General features: G+C 37.0%; 1 protein-coding gene across 3 annotated transcripts in view; it reads left to right on the plus strand.

Annotated features, from left to right (window-relative positions):
* The window catches only part of LOC133613904 (uncharacterized), a 79,977-nt gene that overhangs the window by 390 nt on the left and 60,737 nt on the right, over positions 1 to 18,850 (plus strand). For all 3 annotated transcript variants that reach the window (XR_009816516.2, XM_061971803.1, XM_061971802.1), the window contains exons 2-6: positions 7,032 to 7,198; positions 7,294 to 7,413; positions 13,047 to 13,109; positions 17,138 to 17,205; positions 17,490 to 17,655. Coding sequence is in view for 2 of the 3 variants with exons in the window: in XM_061971803.1 (XP_061827787.1) it covers positions 7,058 to 7,198; positions 7,294 to 7,413; positions 13,047 to 13,109; positions 17,138 to 17,205; positions 17,490 to 17,655 (558 nt within the window). In the remaining variant the exon portion in view is untranslated. The remainder of the gene's footprint in view (positions 1 to 7,031; positions 7,199 to 7,293; positions 7,414 to 13,046; positions 13,110 to 17,137; positions 17,206 to 17,489; positions 17,656 to 18,850) is intronic.

Here is an 18,850-nt window from a genome sequence, read left to right on the forward strand (position 1 = left end):
TTACAAACCCCGTTTCCATATGAGTTGGGAAATTGTGTTAGATGTAAATATAAACGGAATACAATGATTTGCAAATCCTTTTCAAGCCATATTCAGTTGAATATGCTACAAAGACAACATATTTGATGTTCAAACTCATAAACTTAATTTATTTTTTGCAAATAATCATTAACTTTAGAATTTGATGCCAGCAACACGTGACAAAGAAGTTGGGAAAGGTGGCAATAAATACTGATAAAGTTGAGGAATGCTCATCAAAGACTTATTTGGAACATCCCACAGGTGTGCAGGCTAATTGGGAACAGGTGGGTGCCATGATTGGGTATAAAAGTAGATTCCATGAAATGCTCAGTCATTCACAAACAAGGATGGGGCGAGGGTCACCACTTTGTCAACAAATGCCTGAGCAAATTGTTGAACAGTTTAAGAAAAACCTTTCTCAAGCAGCTATTGCAAGGAATTTAGGGATTTCACCATCTACGCTCCGTAATATCATCAAAGGGTTCAGAGAATGTGGAGAAATCACTGCACGTAAGCAGCTAAGCCCGGGACCTTCCATCCCTCAGGCTGTACTGCATCAACAAGCGACATCAGTGTGTAAAGGATATCACCACATGGGCTCAGGAACACTTCAGAAACCCACTGTCAGTAACTACAGATGGTAGCTACATCTGTAAGTGCAAGTTAAAACTCTTTTATGCAAGGCAAAAACCGTTTATCAACAACACCCAGAAACGCCGTTGGCTTCGCTGGGCCTGAGCTCATCTAAGATGGACTGATACAAAGTGGAAAAGTGTTCTGTGGTCTGACGAGTCCACATTTCAAATTGTTTTTGGAAACTGTGGACGTCGTGTCCTCCGGACCAAAGAGGAAAAGAACCATCCGGATTGTTATAGGCGCAAAGTGTAAAAGGCAGCATGTGTGATGGTATGGGGGTGTATTAGTGCCCAAGACATGGGTAACTTACACATCTGTGAAGGCACCATTAATGCTGAAAGGTACATACAGCTTTTGGAGCAACACATGTTGCCATCCAAGCAACATTATCACGGACGCCCCTGCTTATTTCAGCAAGACAATGCCAAGCCACGTGTTACATCAACGTGGCTTCATAGTAAAAGAGTGCGGGTACTAGACTGGCCTGCCTGTAGTCCAGACCTGTCTCCCATTGAAAATGTGTGGCGCATTATGAAGCCTGAAATAGCACAACGGAGACCCCCGGACTGTTGAACAACTTAAGCTGTACATCAAGCAAGAATGGGAAAGAATTCCACCTGAGAAGCTTCAAAAATGTGTCTCCTCAGTTCCCAAACATTTACTGAGTGTTGTTAAAAGGAAAGGCCATGCAACACAGTGGTGAACATGCCCTTTCCCAACTACTTTGGCACGTGTTGCAGCCATGAAATTCTAAGTTAATTATTATTTGCAAAAAAAATAAAGTTTATGAGTTTCAACATCAAATATGTTGTCTTTGTAGCATATTCAACTGAATATGGCTTGAAAATGATTTGCAAATCATTGTATTCCGTTTATATTTACATCTAACACAATTTCCCAACTCATATGGAAACGGGGTTTGTATATCACATTATTCATGATGTTATTAAACCAGGACATACTCAAAGAAGCTTAATCACTTCCAAAAGCCTCTTCTTTATGACAAGACAAGTATGTCACAAAACATTATCTAGAGCCACAAGTGTTGAGAGGTTACTCAACATCTTTTATTATGCCTAAAATGTGAGAAATATCAAATGTCCTGTATTAAATATTGATGGAGATGGAGAATAGTTAGATATACAGGTAAAAGCCAGTAAATTAGAATATTTTGAAAAACTTGATTTATTTCAGTAATTGCATTCAAAAGGTGTAACTTGTACATTATATTTATTCATTGCACACAGACTGATGCATTCAAATGTTTATTTCATTTAATTTTGATGATTTGAAGTGGCAACAAATGAAAATCCAAAATTCCGTGTGTCACAAAATTAGAATATTACTTAAGGCTAATACACAAAAGGGATTTTTAGAAATGTTGGCCAACTGAAAAGTATGAAAATGAAAAATATGAGCATGTACAATACTCAATACTTGGTTGGAGCTCCTTTTGCCTCAATTACTGCGTTAATGCGGCGTGGCATGGAGTCGATGAGTTTCTGGCACTGCTCAGGTGTTATGAGAGCCCAGGTTGCTCTGATAGTGGCCTTCAACTCTTCTGCGTTTTTGGGTCTGGCATTCTGCATCTTCCTTTTCACAATACCCCACAGATTTTCTATGGGGCTAAGGTCAGGGGAGTTGGCGGGCCAATTTAGAACAGAAATACCATGGTCCGTAAACCAGGCACGGGTAGATTTTGCGCTGTGTGCAGGCGCCAAGTCCTGTTGGAACTTGAAATCTCCATCTCCATAGAGCAGGTCAGCAGCAGGAAGCATGAAGTGCTCTAAAACTTGCTGGTAGACGGCTGCGTTGACCCTGGATCTCAGGAAACAGAGTGGACCGACACCAGCAGATGACATGGCACCCCAAACCATCACTGATGGTGGAAACTTTACACGTGGATCCTGTGCCTCTCCTGTCTTCCTCCAGACTCTGGGACCTCGATTTCCAAAGGAAATGCAAAATTTGCTTTCGTCAGAAAACATGACTTTGGACCACTCAGCAGCAGTCCAGCTGGTGTCGGTCCACTCTGTTTCCTGAGATCCAGGGTCAACGCAGCCGTCTACCAGCAAGTTTTAGAGCACTTCATGCTTCCTGCTGCTGACCTGCTCTATGGAGATGGAGATTTCAAGTTCCAACAGGACTTGGCGCCTGCACACAGCGCAAAATCTACCCGTGCCTGGTTTACGGACCATGGTATTTCTGTTCTAAATTGGCCCGCCAACTCCCCTGACCTTAGCCCCATAGAAAATCTGTGGGGTATTGTGAAAAGGAAGATGCAGAATGCCAGACCCAAAAACGCAGAAGAGTTGAAGGCCACTATCAGAGCAACCTGGGCTCTCATAACACCTGAGCAGTGCCAGAAACTCATCGACTCCATGCCACGCCGCATTAACGCAGTAATTGAGGCCAAAGGAGCTCCAACCAAGTATTGAGTATTGTACATGCTCATATTTTTCATTTTCATACTTTTCAGTTGGCCAACATTTCTAAAAATCCCTTTTTTGTATTAGCCTTACACAATATTCTAATTTTGTGACACACGGAATTTTGGATTTTCATTTGTTGCCACTTCAAATCATCAAAATTAAATGAAATAAACATTTGAATGCATCAGTCTGTGTGCAATGAATAAATATAATGTACAAGTTACACCTTTTGAATGCAATTACTGAATTAAATCAAGTTTTTCAAAATATTCTAATTTACTGGCTTTTACCTGTATATTGACGCTTACATAGGTCTGGTGATAATGTTCCCCTTTAAAGATACATGTGTCTACGGGTGTTCTCGTGAATCTGGTAGTTATTCCGATGGCATTCCAAGTTCCTAAATATTTGTCCTTTAACATGAGAAGCGCATGCACAGGAAAGAATGCTCGTGTTCTTTTGTGGTGTAAAAAAAAAAAAGAACGTGTCCATCGACAAATGTTAACCATAGAATAAAATCCTTCTTACACCGTGTTGACTCTCGTTCTTACACTACAACAAATCGCATCGATTCATTCGGTTTTTGAATGGCGTGGTAAGCCATGTATAGAATGGTGCATCACAAAAAGATGTACAACCCAAATGGAAAGGAACTCCCGAGTCCTACTTGCAAGAGTTGCTTCAGGGCCTTCATCTTCTCGTACTCGCCCTCCATGGCCTGTTGCTTGTCATTCACCTGCACACAGAAGAATGAAATGAGTCACAGTTTCCTCGGTTCCCGTGAGGAGCTTCGTCTCTTCTTCACCAGCATTAGAGCTGTGGTGTCCACTAGTTGTGTGCACCTCGCTACCAAACCCCGCAGAATGTCCCCGGATGTCATTGTACTACATTTTATAGTACATAGATACCTTTCATATACAACATGTCCATGTAGAGTTCTCTTTATTGGCAGACTAAATACAAACTACAAAAGCAGTGAAGTTGTCAGGTTGTGTAAATGGTAAATAAAAAGAGAATAATTGGGGGTGGCATGGCGTAGTGGGTAGAGCAACCGTGCCAGAAACCTGAGGGTTGCAGGTTCGCTCCCCGCCTCTTACCATCCAAAAATCGCTACCGTTGTGTCCTTGGGCGGGACACTTCACCCTTTGCCCCCGGTGCCACTCACACCGGTGAATTGAATGATAGGTGGTGGTCGGAGGGGCCGTTGGCGCAAATTGCAGCCAGTCAGTCTACCCCAGGGCAGCTGTGGCTATGAGAGTAGCTTACCACCACCAGGTGTGAATGATGGGTTCTACATATAAAGCGACTTTGGGTACTTAGAAAAGCGCTATATAAATCCCAGTTATTATTAATTATTAATACAACAAATCCTTTTCAACTTATAATTCAATTGAATAGACTGCAAAGACAAGATATTTCATGTTCACACTGAGAAACTTCTTTCTTTTTTGGCTTGGCATTGTCTTGCTGAAATAAGCAGGGGCGTCCATGATAACGTTGCTTGGATGTACCTTTCAGCATGAATGGTGCCTTCACAGATGTGTAAGTTACCCATGCCTTGGCCACTAATACACCCCCATACCATCACACATGCTGCCTTTTACACTTTGCACTTATAGTCCGGATGGACGACGTCCACAGTTTCCAAAACTATTTGAAATGTGGACTCGTCAGACCACAACACTTTTCCACTTTGCCTCAGTGCATCTTAGGTGAGCTCGGGCCCAGCGAAGCCGGCGGCGTTTCTGGGTGTTGTTGATACATGGCGTTTGCTTTGCATAATAAAGTTTTAACTTACACTTACAGATGTAGCGACCAACTGTAGTTACTGACAGTGGTTTTCTGAAGTGTTCCTGAGCCCATGTGGTGATATCCTTTACACACTGATGTGGCTTTTTGATGCAGAAATGTTGTTCTTAAACAATTTGCTCAGGCATTTGTTGACAAAGTGGTGACCCTCGCCCCGTCCTTGTTTGTGAATGACTGAGCAATTCATGGAAGCTGCTCTTATACCCAATCATGGCACCCACCTGTTCCCAATTAGCCTGTTCACCTGTGGGATATTCCAAATAAGTGATGAGCATTCCTCAACTTTCTCACTCTTTTTTGCAACTTGTGCCAGCTTTTTTGAAACATGTTGCAGGCATCAAATTCCAAATGAGCTAATATTTGCAAAAAATAACAAGTTTCTCAGTGTGAACATGAAATATCTTGTCTTTGCAGTCTATTTAATTGAATATGAGTTGAAAAGGATTTGTTGTATTCTCTTCTTATTTACCATTTACCACAAGGTGACAACTTCACTGCTTTTGGGGTTTGTAGTTACTTCCTGACTGCATGTCATTTCTGTCTCTACGGTTACACTTCTCAGAATTTCATGACAACACGTCTCTGTGGTGACTGGGTGGGTTATTTTGGACCCTGTCACCTCCGCAGTATGGCTGTTTTTGTGGATTGTAGTCAGACCTGTGTGGTCTGTACACCAGTTGTTATGAGTTAGATGAATGAGCACATTGTAGTCAGACCTGTGTGGTCTGTACATCAGTTGTTATGAGTTAGATGAATGAGCACATTGTAGTCAGACCTGTGTGGTCTGTACATCAGTTGTTATGAGAGCCCAGGTTGCTCTGATAGTGGCCTTCAACTCTTCTGCGTTTTTGGGTCTGGCATTCTGCATCTTCCTTTTCACAACACCCCACAGATTTTCTATGGGGCTAAGGTCAGGGGAGTTGGCGGGCCAATTTAGAACAGAAATACCATGGTCCGTAAACCAGGCACGGGTAGATTTTGCGCTGTGTGCAGGCGCCAAGTCCTGTTGGAACTTGAAATCTCCATCTCCATAGAGCAGGTCAGCAGCAGGAAGCATGAAGTGCTCTAAAACTTGCTGGTAGACGGCTGCGTTGACCCTGGATCTCAGGAAACAGAGTGGACCGACACCAGCGGATGACATGGCACCCCAAACCATCACTGATGGTGGAAACTTTACACTAGACTTCAGGCAACGTGGATCCTGTGCCTCTCCTGTCTTCCTCCAGACTCTGGGACCTCGATTTCCAAAGGAAATGCAAAATTTGCATGGTTGGGTGATGGTTTGGGGTGCCATGTCATCTGCTGGTGTCGGTCCACTCTGTTTCCTGAGATCCAGGGTCAACGCAGCCGTCTACCAGCAAGTTTTAGAGCACTTCATGCTTCCTGCTGCTGACCTGCTCTATGGAGATGGAGATTTCAAGTTCCAACAGGACTTGGCGCCTGCACACAGCGCAAAATCTACCCGTGCCTGGTTTACGGACCATGGTATTTCTGTTCTAAATTGGCCCGCCAACTCCCCTGACCTTAGCCCCATAGAAAATCTGTGGGGTGTTGTGAAAAGGAAGATGCAGAATGCCAGACCCAAAAACGCAGAAGAGTTGAAGGCCACTATCAGAGCAACCTGGGCTCTCATAACACCTGAGCAGTGCCAGAAACTCATCGACTCCATGCCACGCCGCATTAACGCAGTAATTGAGGCAAAAGGAGCTCCAACCAAGTATTGAGTATTGTACATGCTCATATTTTTCATTTTCATACTTTTCAGTTGGCCAACATTTCTAAAAATCCCTTTTTTTGTATTAGCCTTAAGTAATATTCTAATTTTGTGACACACGGAATTTTGGATTTTCATTTGTTGCCACTTCAAATCATCAAAATTAAATGAAATAAGCATTTGAATGCATCAGTCTGTGTGCAATGAATAAATATAATGTACAAGTTACACCTTTTGAATGCAATTACTGAAATAAATCAAGTTTTTCAAAATATTCAAATTTACTGGCTTTTACCTGTATATGTGTATTTGAAATCAATATACCGGTACACAAGATGGCCATAGATACAGTTACAGCATCTGCGTTACCATGGTGACATGGTAATGCAGTAACAACTTTGACTGCAATCTTGTTTCAGCTGCGTGCTGACGTCCACTTCCTGCCATGGACTCGGAGCTGCTGATTGGTTGGCAGCTGGAGAGGGTGGGGCTCCAACAGGAAGTGCGGCGGCTGCAGGAGGAGCTGGTAGAGAGTCGAGCGGAAAAAGAGGAGCTGGCATCCAGGATCCGGGCCCTCAATGAGCGTGTGAGGGTGGTAACCTCTGACCTTTGTGTCCGTCACAGCTGGAGCTGTCCCCCCCCTCGCAGCATGGTAACCTTTGACCTTTGTGTGTGTCACAGCTGGAGCTGCCCCCCCTGCAGCATGAGGACCAGGAGCACATGGCGTGCAGGAGGCAGGCCCGCCATGCCCGGGAGAGAGAAGCTCGCCAGGCTCTGCTCCTCCACCGCCTCCAGAACAAGGTTAGCATTAGCATTAGCATCAGCTGCAGAGAGAGGCAGGCTTCTAACTACATCAACATGTGCAGTGATCAATGTCACAACTTGTGTTGTTAGTCACTACTAACTACATCAACATGTGCAGTGATCAATGTCACAACTTGTGTTGTTAGTCACTACTAACTACATCAACATGTGCAGTGATCAATGTCACAACTTGTGTTGTTAGTCACTACTAACTACATCAACATGTGCAGTGATCAATGTCACAACTTGTGTTGTTAGTCACTACTAACTACATCAACATGTGCAGTGATCAATGTCACAACTTGTGTTGTTAGTCACTACTAACTACATCAACATGTGCAGTGATCAATGTCACAACTTGTGTTGTTAGTCACTACTAACTACATCAACATGTGCAGTGATCAATGTCACAACTTGTGTTGTTAGTCACTACTAACTACATCAACGTGTGCAGTGATCAATGTCACAACTTGTGTTAGTCACTACTAACTACATCAACATGTGCAGTGATCAATGTCACAACTTGTATTGTTAGTCACTACTAACTACATCAACATGTGCAGTGATCAATGTCACAACGTGTGTTGTTAGTAACTACTAACTACATCAACATGTGCAGTGATCAATGTCACAACTTGTATTGTTAGTCACTACTAACTACATCAACATGTGCAGGTGTTGCAGTACAGTGATCAATGTCACAACTTGTGTTGTTAGTCACTACTAACTACATCAACATGTGCAGTGATCAATGTCACAACTTGTATTGTTAGTAACTACTAACTACATCAACATGTGCAGGTGTTGCAGTACAGTGATCAATGTCACAACTTGTGTTGTTAGTCACTACTAACTACATCAACATGTGCAGGTGTTGCAGTACAGTGATCAATGTCACAACTTATGTTGTTAGTCACTACTAACTACATCAACATGTGCAGTGATCAATGTCACAACTTATGTTGTTAGTCACTACTAACTACATCAACATGTGCAGTGATCAATATCACAACGTGTGTTGTTAGTCACTACTAACTACATCAACATGTGCAGGTGTTGCAGTACAGTGATCAATGTCACAACGTGTGTTGTTAGTCACTACTAACTACATCAACATGTGCAGTGATCAATATCACAACGTGTGTTGTTAGTCACTACTAACTACATCAACATGTGCAGGTGTTGCAGTACAGTGATCAATGTCACAACTTGTGTTGTTAGTCACTACTAACTGCATCAACATGTGCTGTGATCAATGTCACAACTTGTGTTGTTAGTCACTACTAACTACATCAACATGTGCAGTGATCAATGTCACAACTTGTGTTGTTAGTCACTACTAACTACATCAACATGTGCAGTGATCAATGTCACAACTTGTGTTGTTAGTCACTACTAACTACATCAACATGTGCAGTGATCAATGTCACAACTTGTGTTGTTAGTCACTACTAACTACATCAACATGTGCAGTGATCAATATCACAACTTGTGTTGTTAGTCACTACTAACTGCATCAACATGTGCAGTGATCAATGTCACAACTTGTGTTGTTAGTCACTACTAACTACATCAACATGTGCAGTGATCAATGTCACAACTTGTGTTGTTAGTCACTACTAACTACATCAACATGTGCAGTGATCAATGTCACAACTTGTGTTGTTAGTCACTACTAACTACATCAACATGTGCAGTGATCAATGTCACAACTTGTGTTGTTAGTCACTACTAACTACATCAACGTGTGCAGTGATCAATGTCACAACTTGGATTGTTAGTCACTACTAACTACATCAACGTGTGCAGTGATCAATGTCACAACTTGTGTTGTTAGTCACTACTAACTACATCAACATGTGCTGTGATCAATGTCACAACTTGTGTTGTTAGTCACTACTAACTACATCAACATTTGCTGTGATCAATGTCACAACTTGTGTTGTTAGTCACTACTAACTACATCAACATGTGCAGGTGTTGCAGTACAGTGATCAATGTCACAACTTGTGTTGTTAGTGCAGTGATCAATGTCACAACTTGTGTTGTTAGTCACTACTAACTACATCAACATGTGCAGTGATCAATGTCACAACTTGTGTTGTTAGTCACTACTAACTACATCAACATGTGCAGTGATCAATGTCACAACTTGTGTTGTTAGTCACTACTAACTACATCAACATGTGCAGTGATCAATGTCACAACTTGTATTGTTAGTCACTACTAACTACATCAACATGTGCAGTGATCAATGTCACAACTTGTATTGTTAGTCACTACTAACTACATCAACATGTGCAGGTGTTGCAGTACAGTGATCAATGTCACAACTTGTGTTGTTGGTCACTACTAACTACATCAACATGTGCAGTGATCAATGTCACAACTTGTGTTGTTAGTCACTACTAACTACATCGTGTGCAGTGATCAATGTCACAACTTGTGTTGTTAGTCACTACTAACTACATCAACGTGTGCAGTGATCAATGTCACAACTTGTGTTGTTAGTCACTACTAACTACATCAACATGTGCAGGTGTTGCAGTACAGTGATCAATGTCACAACTTGTGTTGTTGGTCACTACTAACTACATCAACATGTGCAGTGATCAATGTCACAACTTGTGTTGTTAGTCACTACTAACTACATCAACATGTGCAGTGATCAATGTCACAACATGTGTTGTTAGTCACTACTAACTACATCAACATGTGCAGTGATCAATGTCACAACTTGTGTTGTTAGTCACTACTAACTACATCAACATGTGCAGGTGTTGCAGTACAGTGATCAATGTCACAACTTGTGTTGTTAGTCACTACTAACTACATCAACATGTGCAGTGATCAATGTCACAACTTGTGTTGTTAGTCACTACTAACTACATCAACATGTGCAGTGATCAATATCACAACTTGTGTTGTTAGTCACTACTAACTACATAAACATGTGCAGGTGTTGCAGTACAGTGATCAATGTCACAACTTGTGTTGTTAGTCACTACTAACTACATCAACATGTGCAGTGATCAATGTCACAACTTGTGTTGTTAGTCACTACTAACTACATCAACATGTGCTGTGATCAATGTCACAACTTGTGTTGTTAGTCACTACTAACTACATCAACATGTGCAGTGATCAATGTCACAACTTGTGTTGTTAGTCACTACTAACTGCATCAACATGTGCAGTGATCAATGTCACAACGTGTGTTGTTAGTAACTACTAACTACATCAACATGTGCAGTGATCAATGTCACAACATGTGTTGTTAGTCACTACTAACTACATCAACATGTGCAGTGATCAATGTCACAACTTGTGTTGTTAGTCACTACTAACTACATCAACATGCGCAGTGATCAATGTCACAACTTGTGTTGTTAGTCACTACTAACTACATCAACGTGTGCAGTGATCAATGTCACAACTTGTGTTAGTCACTACTAACTGCATCAACATGTGCAGTGATCAATGTCACAACTTGTGTTGTTAGTCACTACTAACTACATCAACATGTGCAGTGATCAATGTCACAACTTGTGTTGTTAGTCACTACTAACTACATCAACATGTGCAGTGATCAATGTCACAACTTGTGTTGTTAGTCACTACTAACTACATCAACATGTGCTGTGATCAATGTCACAACTTGTGTTATTAGTCACTACTAACTACATCAACATGTGCAGTGATCAATGTCACAACTTGTGTTGTTAGTCACTACTAACTACATCAACATGTGCAGTGATCAATGTCACAACTTGTGTTGTTAGTCACTACTAACTACATCAACATGTGCAGTGATCAATGTCACAACTTGTGTTGTTAGTCACTACTAACTACATCAACATGTGCAGTGATCAATGTCACAACTTGTGTTGTTAGTCACTACTAACTACATCAACATGTGCAGTGATCAATGTTACAACTTGTGTTGTTAGTCACTACTAACTACATCAACATGTGCTGTGATCAATGTCACAACTTGTGTTGTTAGTCACTACTAACTACATCAACATGTGCTGTGATCAATATCACAACTTGTGTTGTTAGTCACTACTAACTACATCAACATGTGCTGTGATCAATGTCACAACTTGTGTTATTAGTCACTACTAACTACATCAACATGTGCAGTGATCAATGTCACAACTTGTGTTGTTAGTCACTACTAACTACATCAACATGTGCAGTGATCAATGTCACAACTTGTGTTGTTAGTCACTACTAACTACATCAACATGTGCAGTGATCAATGTCACAACTTGTGTTGTTAGTCACTACTAACTACATCAACATGTGCAGTGATCAATGTCACAACTTGTGTTGTTAGTCACTACTAACTACATCAACATGTGCAGTGATCAATGTCACAACTTGTGTTGTTAGTCACTACTAACTACATCAACATGTGCTGTGATCAATGTCACAACTTGTGTTATTAGTCACTACTAACTACATCAACATGTGCAGTGATCAATGTCACAACTTGTGTTGTTAGTCACTACTAACTACATCAACATGTGCTGTGATCAATGTCACAACTTGTGTTATTAGTCACTACTAACTACATCAACATGTGCAGGTGTTGCAGTACAGTGATCAATGTCACAACTTGTGTTGTTAGTCACTACTAACTACATCAACATGTGCAGTGATCAATATCACAACTTGTGTTGTTAGTCACTACTAACTACATCAACATGTGCTGTGATCAATATTACAACTTGTGTTGTTAGTCACTACTAACTACATCAACATGTGCAGGTGTTGCAGTACAGTGATCAATGTCACAACTTGTGTTGTTAGTCACTACTAACTACATCAACATGTGCAGTGATCAATATCACAACTTGTGTTGTTAGTCACTACTAACTACATCAACATGTGCTGTGATCAATATCACAACTTGTGTTGTTAGTCACTACTAACTACATCAACATGTGCTGTGATCAATGTCACAACTTGTGTTGTTAGTCACTACTAACTACATCAACATGTGCTGTGATCAATATCACAACTTGTGTTGTTAGTCACTACTAACTACATCAACATGTGCAGTGATCAATATCACAACTTGTGTTGTTAGTCACTACTAACTACATCAACATGTGCTGTGATCAATATCACAACTTGTGTTGTTAGTCACTACTAACTACATCAACATGTGCAGTGATCAATGTCACAACTTGTGTTGTTAGTCACTACTAACTACATCAACATGTGCTGTGATCAATATCACAACTTGTGTTGTTAGTCACTACTAACTACATCAACATGTGCAGTGATCAATATCACAACTTGTGTTGTTAGTCACTACTAACTACATCAACATGTGCTGTGATCAATATCACAACTTGTGTTGTTAGTCACTACTAACTACATCAACATGTGCTGTGATCAATATCACAACTTGTGTTGTTAGTCACTACTAACTACATCAACGTGTGCAGTGATCAATGTCACAACTTGTGTTGTTAGTCACTACTAACTACATCAACATGTGCAGTGATCAATGTCACAACTTGTGTTGTTAGTCACTACTAACTACATCAACATGTGCAGTGATCAATGTCACAACTTGTGTTGTTAGTCACTACTAACTACATCAACATGTGCAGGTGTTGCAGTACAGGGATCAATGTCACAACTTGGACATTCACCTCAAACGACTCCAAGCACAGGTGTGTACTACTACTACACTCATGATGTCACTCTTTCATAGTACTACTACACTCATGATGTCACTAATATCACTCTTTCATAGTACTAATAATAATGTCATACTTTCATAGTACTAATATGGTAATAATAATGTAACACGTTCATCGTACTAATACACTAATAATAATGTAACACTTTAATAGTACTAATACACTAATAATAATGTAACACTTTCATAGTACTAATACACTAATAATAATGTAACACTTTCATTTTACTAATACACTAACAATAATGTAACACATTTATAGTACTAATACACTAATAATAATGTAACACATTTATAGTACTAATACACTAATAATAATGTAACACTTTCATTTTACTAATACACTAATAATAATGACACACTTTCATAGTACTAATACACTAATAATAAGGTAGCACCTTCATAGTACTAATACTTTAATAATAATGTAACACTTTCATAGTACTAATACACTAATAATAAGGTAGCACCATCATAGTACTAATACTTTAATAATAATGTAACACTTTCATAGTATTAATACACTAATAGTAATGAAACACTTTAATAGTACTAATACACTAATAATGTAACACTTTCATAGTACTAATACACTAATAATGTAACACTCCCATCGTACTAATACACTAATAATGTAACACTTTCATAGTACTAATACACTAATAATAATGAAACACTTTCATAGTACTAATATGGTAATAATAATGTAACACGTTCATCGTACTAATACACTAATAATAATGTAACATGTTTAATAGTACTAATACACTAATAATAATGTAACACTTTCATAGTACTAACACACTAATAATAATGTAACACTTTCATTTTACTAATACACTAATAATAATGTAACACGTTTAGTAGTACTAATACACTAACAATAATGTAACACATTTATAGTACTAATACTCTAATAATAATGTAACACTTTCATTTTACTAATACACTAATAATATTGATACACTTTCATAGTACTAATACACTAATAATAAGGTAGCACCTTCATAGTACTAATACTTTAATAATAATGTAACACTTTCATAGAACTAATACACTAATAATAATGTAACACTTTTATAGTACTAATACACTATTAATAATGTCATACTTTCATAGTACTAATACACTAAAATAATGAAACACTTTCATAGTACTAATACACTAATAATAATGTAACACTTTCATAATACTAATACACTAATAATAATGAAACACTTTCATAGTACTAATACACTATTAATAATGTACGGTAACACTTTCATAGTACTAATACACTAATAATAATGTAACACTTTTATAGTACTAATACACTAATAATAATGTCATACTTTCATAGTACTAATACACTAAAATAATGAAACACTTTCATAGTACTAATACACTAATAATAATGTAGCACTTTCATAATACTAATACACTAATAATAATGAAACACTTTCATAGTACTAATACACTATTAATAATGTAACACTTTCATAGTACTAATACACTAAAATAATGAAACACTTTCATAGTACTAATACACTAATAATAATGTAACACTTTCATAATACTAATACACTAATAATAATGAAACACTTTCATAGTACTAATACACTATTAATAATGAAACACTTTCATAGTACTAATACACTAATAATAATGAAACACTTTCATAATACTAATACACTAATACTAATGAAACACTTTCATAGTACTAATACACTAATAATAATGTAACACTTTCATAGTACTAATACACTAATAATAATGTAACACTTTCATAATACTAATACACTAATAATAATGAAACACTTTCATAGTACTAATACACTATTAATAATGTAACACTTTCATAGTACTAATACACTAATAATAATGTAACACTTTTATAGTACTAATACACTAATAATAATGTCATACTTTCATAGTACTAATACACTAAAATAATGAAACACTTTCATAGTACTAATACACTAATAATAATGTAACACTTTCATAATACTAATACACTAATAATAATGAAACACTTTCATAGTACTAATACACTATTAATAATGAAACACTTTCATAGTACTAATACACTAATAATAATGAAACACTTTCATAATACTAATACACTAATAATAATGAAACACTTTCATAGTACTAATACACTATTAATAATGAAACACTTTCATAGTACTAATACACTAATAATAATGTAACACTTTTATAGTACTAATACACTAATAATAATGTCATACTTTCATAGTACTAATACACTAAAATAATGTAACACTTTCATAATACTAATACACTAATAATAATGAAACACTTTCATAGTACTAATACACTATTAATAATGAAACACTTTCATAGTACTAATACACTAATAATAATGAAACACTTTCATAATACTAATACACTAATAATAATGAAACACTTTCATAGTACTAATACACTATTAATAATTAAACACTTTCATAGTACTAATACACTAATAATAATGTAACACTTTTATAGTACTAATACACTAATAATAATGTCATACTTTCATAGTACTAATACACTAAAATAATGTAACACTTTCATAATACTAATACACTAATAATAATGAAACACTTTCATAGTACTAATACACTATTAATAATGAAACACTTTCATAGTACTAATACACTAATAATAATGAAACACTTTCATAATACTAATACACTATTAATAATGAAACACTTTCATAGTACTAATACACTAATAATAATGTAACACTTTTATAGTACTAATACACTAATAATAATGTCATACTTTCATAGTACTAATACACTAATAATAATGTAACACTTTCATAATACTAATACACTAATAATAATGAAACACTTTCATAGTACTAATACACTATTAATAATGAAACACTTTCATAGTACTAATACACTAATAATAATGTAACACTTTTATAGTACTAATACACTAATAATAATGTCATACTTTCATAGTACTAATACACTAAAATAATGAAACACTTTCATAGTACTAATTCACTATTAATAATGTAACACTTTCATAGTACTAATACACTAATAATAATGTAACACTTTCATAGTACTAATACACTAATAACAATGTAACACTTTCATAGTACTAATACACTAATAATAATGTAACACTTTCATAGTACTAATACACTAATAATAATGTAACACTTTTATATTACTAATACACTAATAATAATGTCATACTTTCATAGTACTAATACACTAAAATAATGAAACACTTTCATAGTACTAATACACTAATAATAATGTAACACTTTCATAATACTAATACACTAATAATAATGAAACACTTTCATAGTACTAATACACTATTAATAATGAAACACTTTCATAGTACTAATACACTATTAATAATGTAACACTTTCATAGTACTAATACACTAATAATAATGTAACACTTTCATAGTACTAATACACTAATAATAATGTAACACTTTCATAATACTAATACACCTAATAATAATGTAACAATTTCATAGTACTAATACTAATGTAACACTTTCATAGTACTAATACACTGATAATAATGAAATTATTTCATAGTACTAATACATTAATAATAATGAAACACTTTCATAGTACTAATACACTAATAATAATGAAACACTTTCATAGTACTAATACACTAATAATAATGTAACACTTTCATAGTACTACTACACTAGTAGCAATGTAACACTTTCATAGTACCACTACACTACTACTAATGTAATACTTTCATAGTACTACTACTCTGATAAATATGAAATTTTCACATTACTGCTACACTGATAACATGAAATGTTCATAGTACTAATACACTATTAATACTGTAGTACTACTACATGACTTGTTAGTATTGCTAGCACATTGATAAAGACATGTTGGTAGTACATATAGTAGTACACTTATATATATATATATATCGACTAATGGACTCACTATCCATCCTTTTTACTTTGTTCATTTCCTTTTGAATTTGAAAGTCAATGTTTTTGTGTCTCAGCAAAGTTCCGGTGACCACTGTGGGCCTCTGGAGAGCGCCCTCCTCAGGCTGGAAGAGGAACAACGCAGGTAGTTGTTTCAATGAGTGTACTTGCAGCAGGTACTGTGAGTACATCAGTGTGTTCACACTGAGAAGTACTGTGAGTACATCAGTGTGTTCACACTGAGAAGTACTGTGAGTACATCAGTGTGTTGACACTGAGAAGTAGAGAGGAAAAGAATGTTGTCGCTGAAGGGGCGGGGCTAATGGACCATTGAAGAGGAGAGAAGAAGATACTCTGCATACTTACTGAAGTGTACTGGATGAAGTATGATACACAGTGTGTGAGTAAATACTGCATGTGGGCGTGTAGGTCTGCTGGCCTGGCCGAGACCAACTCCTTTCTCCGCCAGCACCTGGACCAATCAGAGCAGGTCAACCTGGCCCTGAGAGAGGACGTCTGCAAGCACACCTCCACTTGGACTGCAGCTCTGGAGGAGGCCCAGCACCAAGCATCTAATTGGCAGAGAGAACTGGAGGTCTGTCTGTGTGTGTGTGTGTGTGTGTGTGTGTGTGTGTGTGTGTGTGTGTGTGTGTGTGTGTGTGTGTGTGTGTGTGTGTGTGTGTGTGTGTGTGTGTGTGTGTGTGTGTGTGCGTGTGTGTGTGTTCTTGTATTTCTACCCTTCGTGAGACATGAAGAAGGAAAAGTATCTTCCATATGAGGAGGCGTGTACAAGTGATGACATGAATCAATAACATTGCATCTAATAGACAATGTCTCATTTGTGGTGACATCCATCATAATGAGGGTGGTCCCAAAAAGGAGGGATTGTTCACAATGACTGTGTGTCGCTTTTAAAAGTGCGCCCCCTCTGGTCAACATATGAAATAACAAGTGTGTGTAAGAAATTGAAATGCGCCCCCTTTGCCCCCAATTTTTTTTTTTTTAATAAATAAATATGTATATAGAGACATCCTGTAATAACTTGAAGTAAATAATGAAGATTAAAAACCAATTACAAACACAAAAAAAAGAACTAAAAGCAGTCTTTTTCTCACAATGTGTGGACTTCTTTCTTATAGAATTGGGAACAATTTCTCATATTCTTTCTGTTTCTGTAATATTGCAATATTTTCTTGTTTTTCATGTAAAATTATTACTTTTTAATGCAAAATGGTGACATCTGTCATGTAAAATTCAGACGTTTATCACAATGTTGCCAATTTTTTTTGTTGCTCTTGTAAAACAGTGACACTTTTTGAGTAAAATTATGATTTTTGTCAAGTAAAATTCAGATTATTATTACAATATTGCCAAAATTGTAATGTTTTTTTATATAATTGTGACTCTTTTCATAAAATTGACAACATTTTAAGCTTTTCTTGAAAATGTATTGTGTAGAATTCCAACTTTTCTCATAATATTGCACACATGTTCAGTTTTTCCTGTAAAATGTTGACTTGCATTGAGTAAAATAAGGACTTTTATTATAATACTGCCAAAATTCTACGTATTTCTTGTGAAATTGTGACCTTTTGCTTGTGAAATTCCAACTCATTTTTCACAACAAGCTTTTTTATATTTGCATAGTACCGTATTTTCCGCACCATAAGGCGCCCTGGGTTATAAGCCGCGCCTTCAATGAACGGCATATTTCAAAACTTTGTCCACCTATAAGCCGCCCCGTGTTGTAAGCCGCATCTAACTGCGCTAAAGGAATGTCAAAAAAACAG

This window comes from Nerophis lumbriciformis, linkage group LG13 (assembly GCF_033978685.3).
Source record: "Nerophis lumbriciformis linkage group LG13, RoL_Nlum_v2.1, whole genome shotgun sequence".
Taxonomy (NCBI): domain Eukaryota; kingdom Metazoa; phylum Chordata; class Actinopteri; order Syngnathiformes; family Syngnathidae; genus Nerophis; species Nerophis lumbriciformis.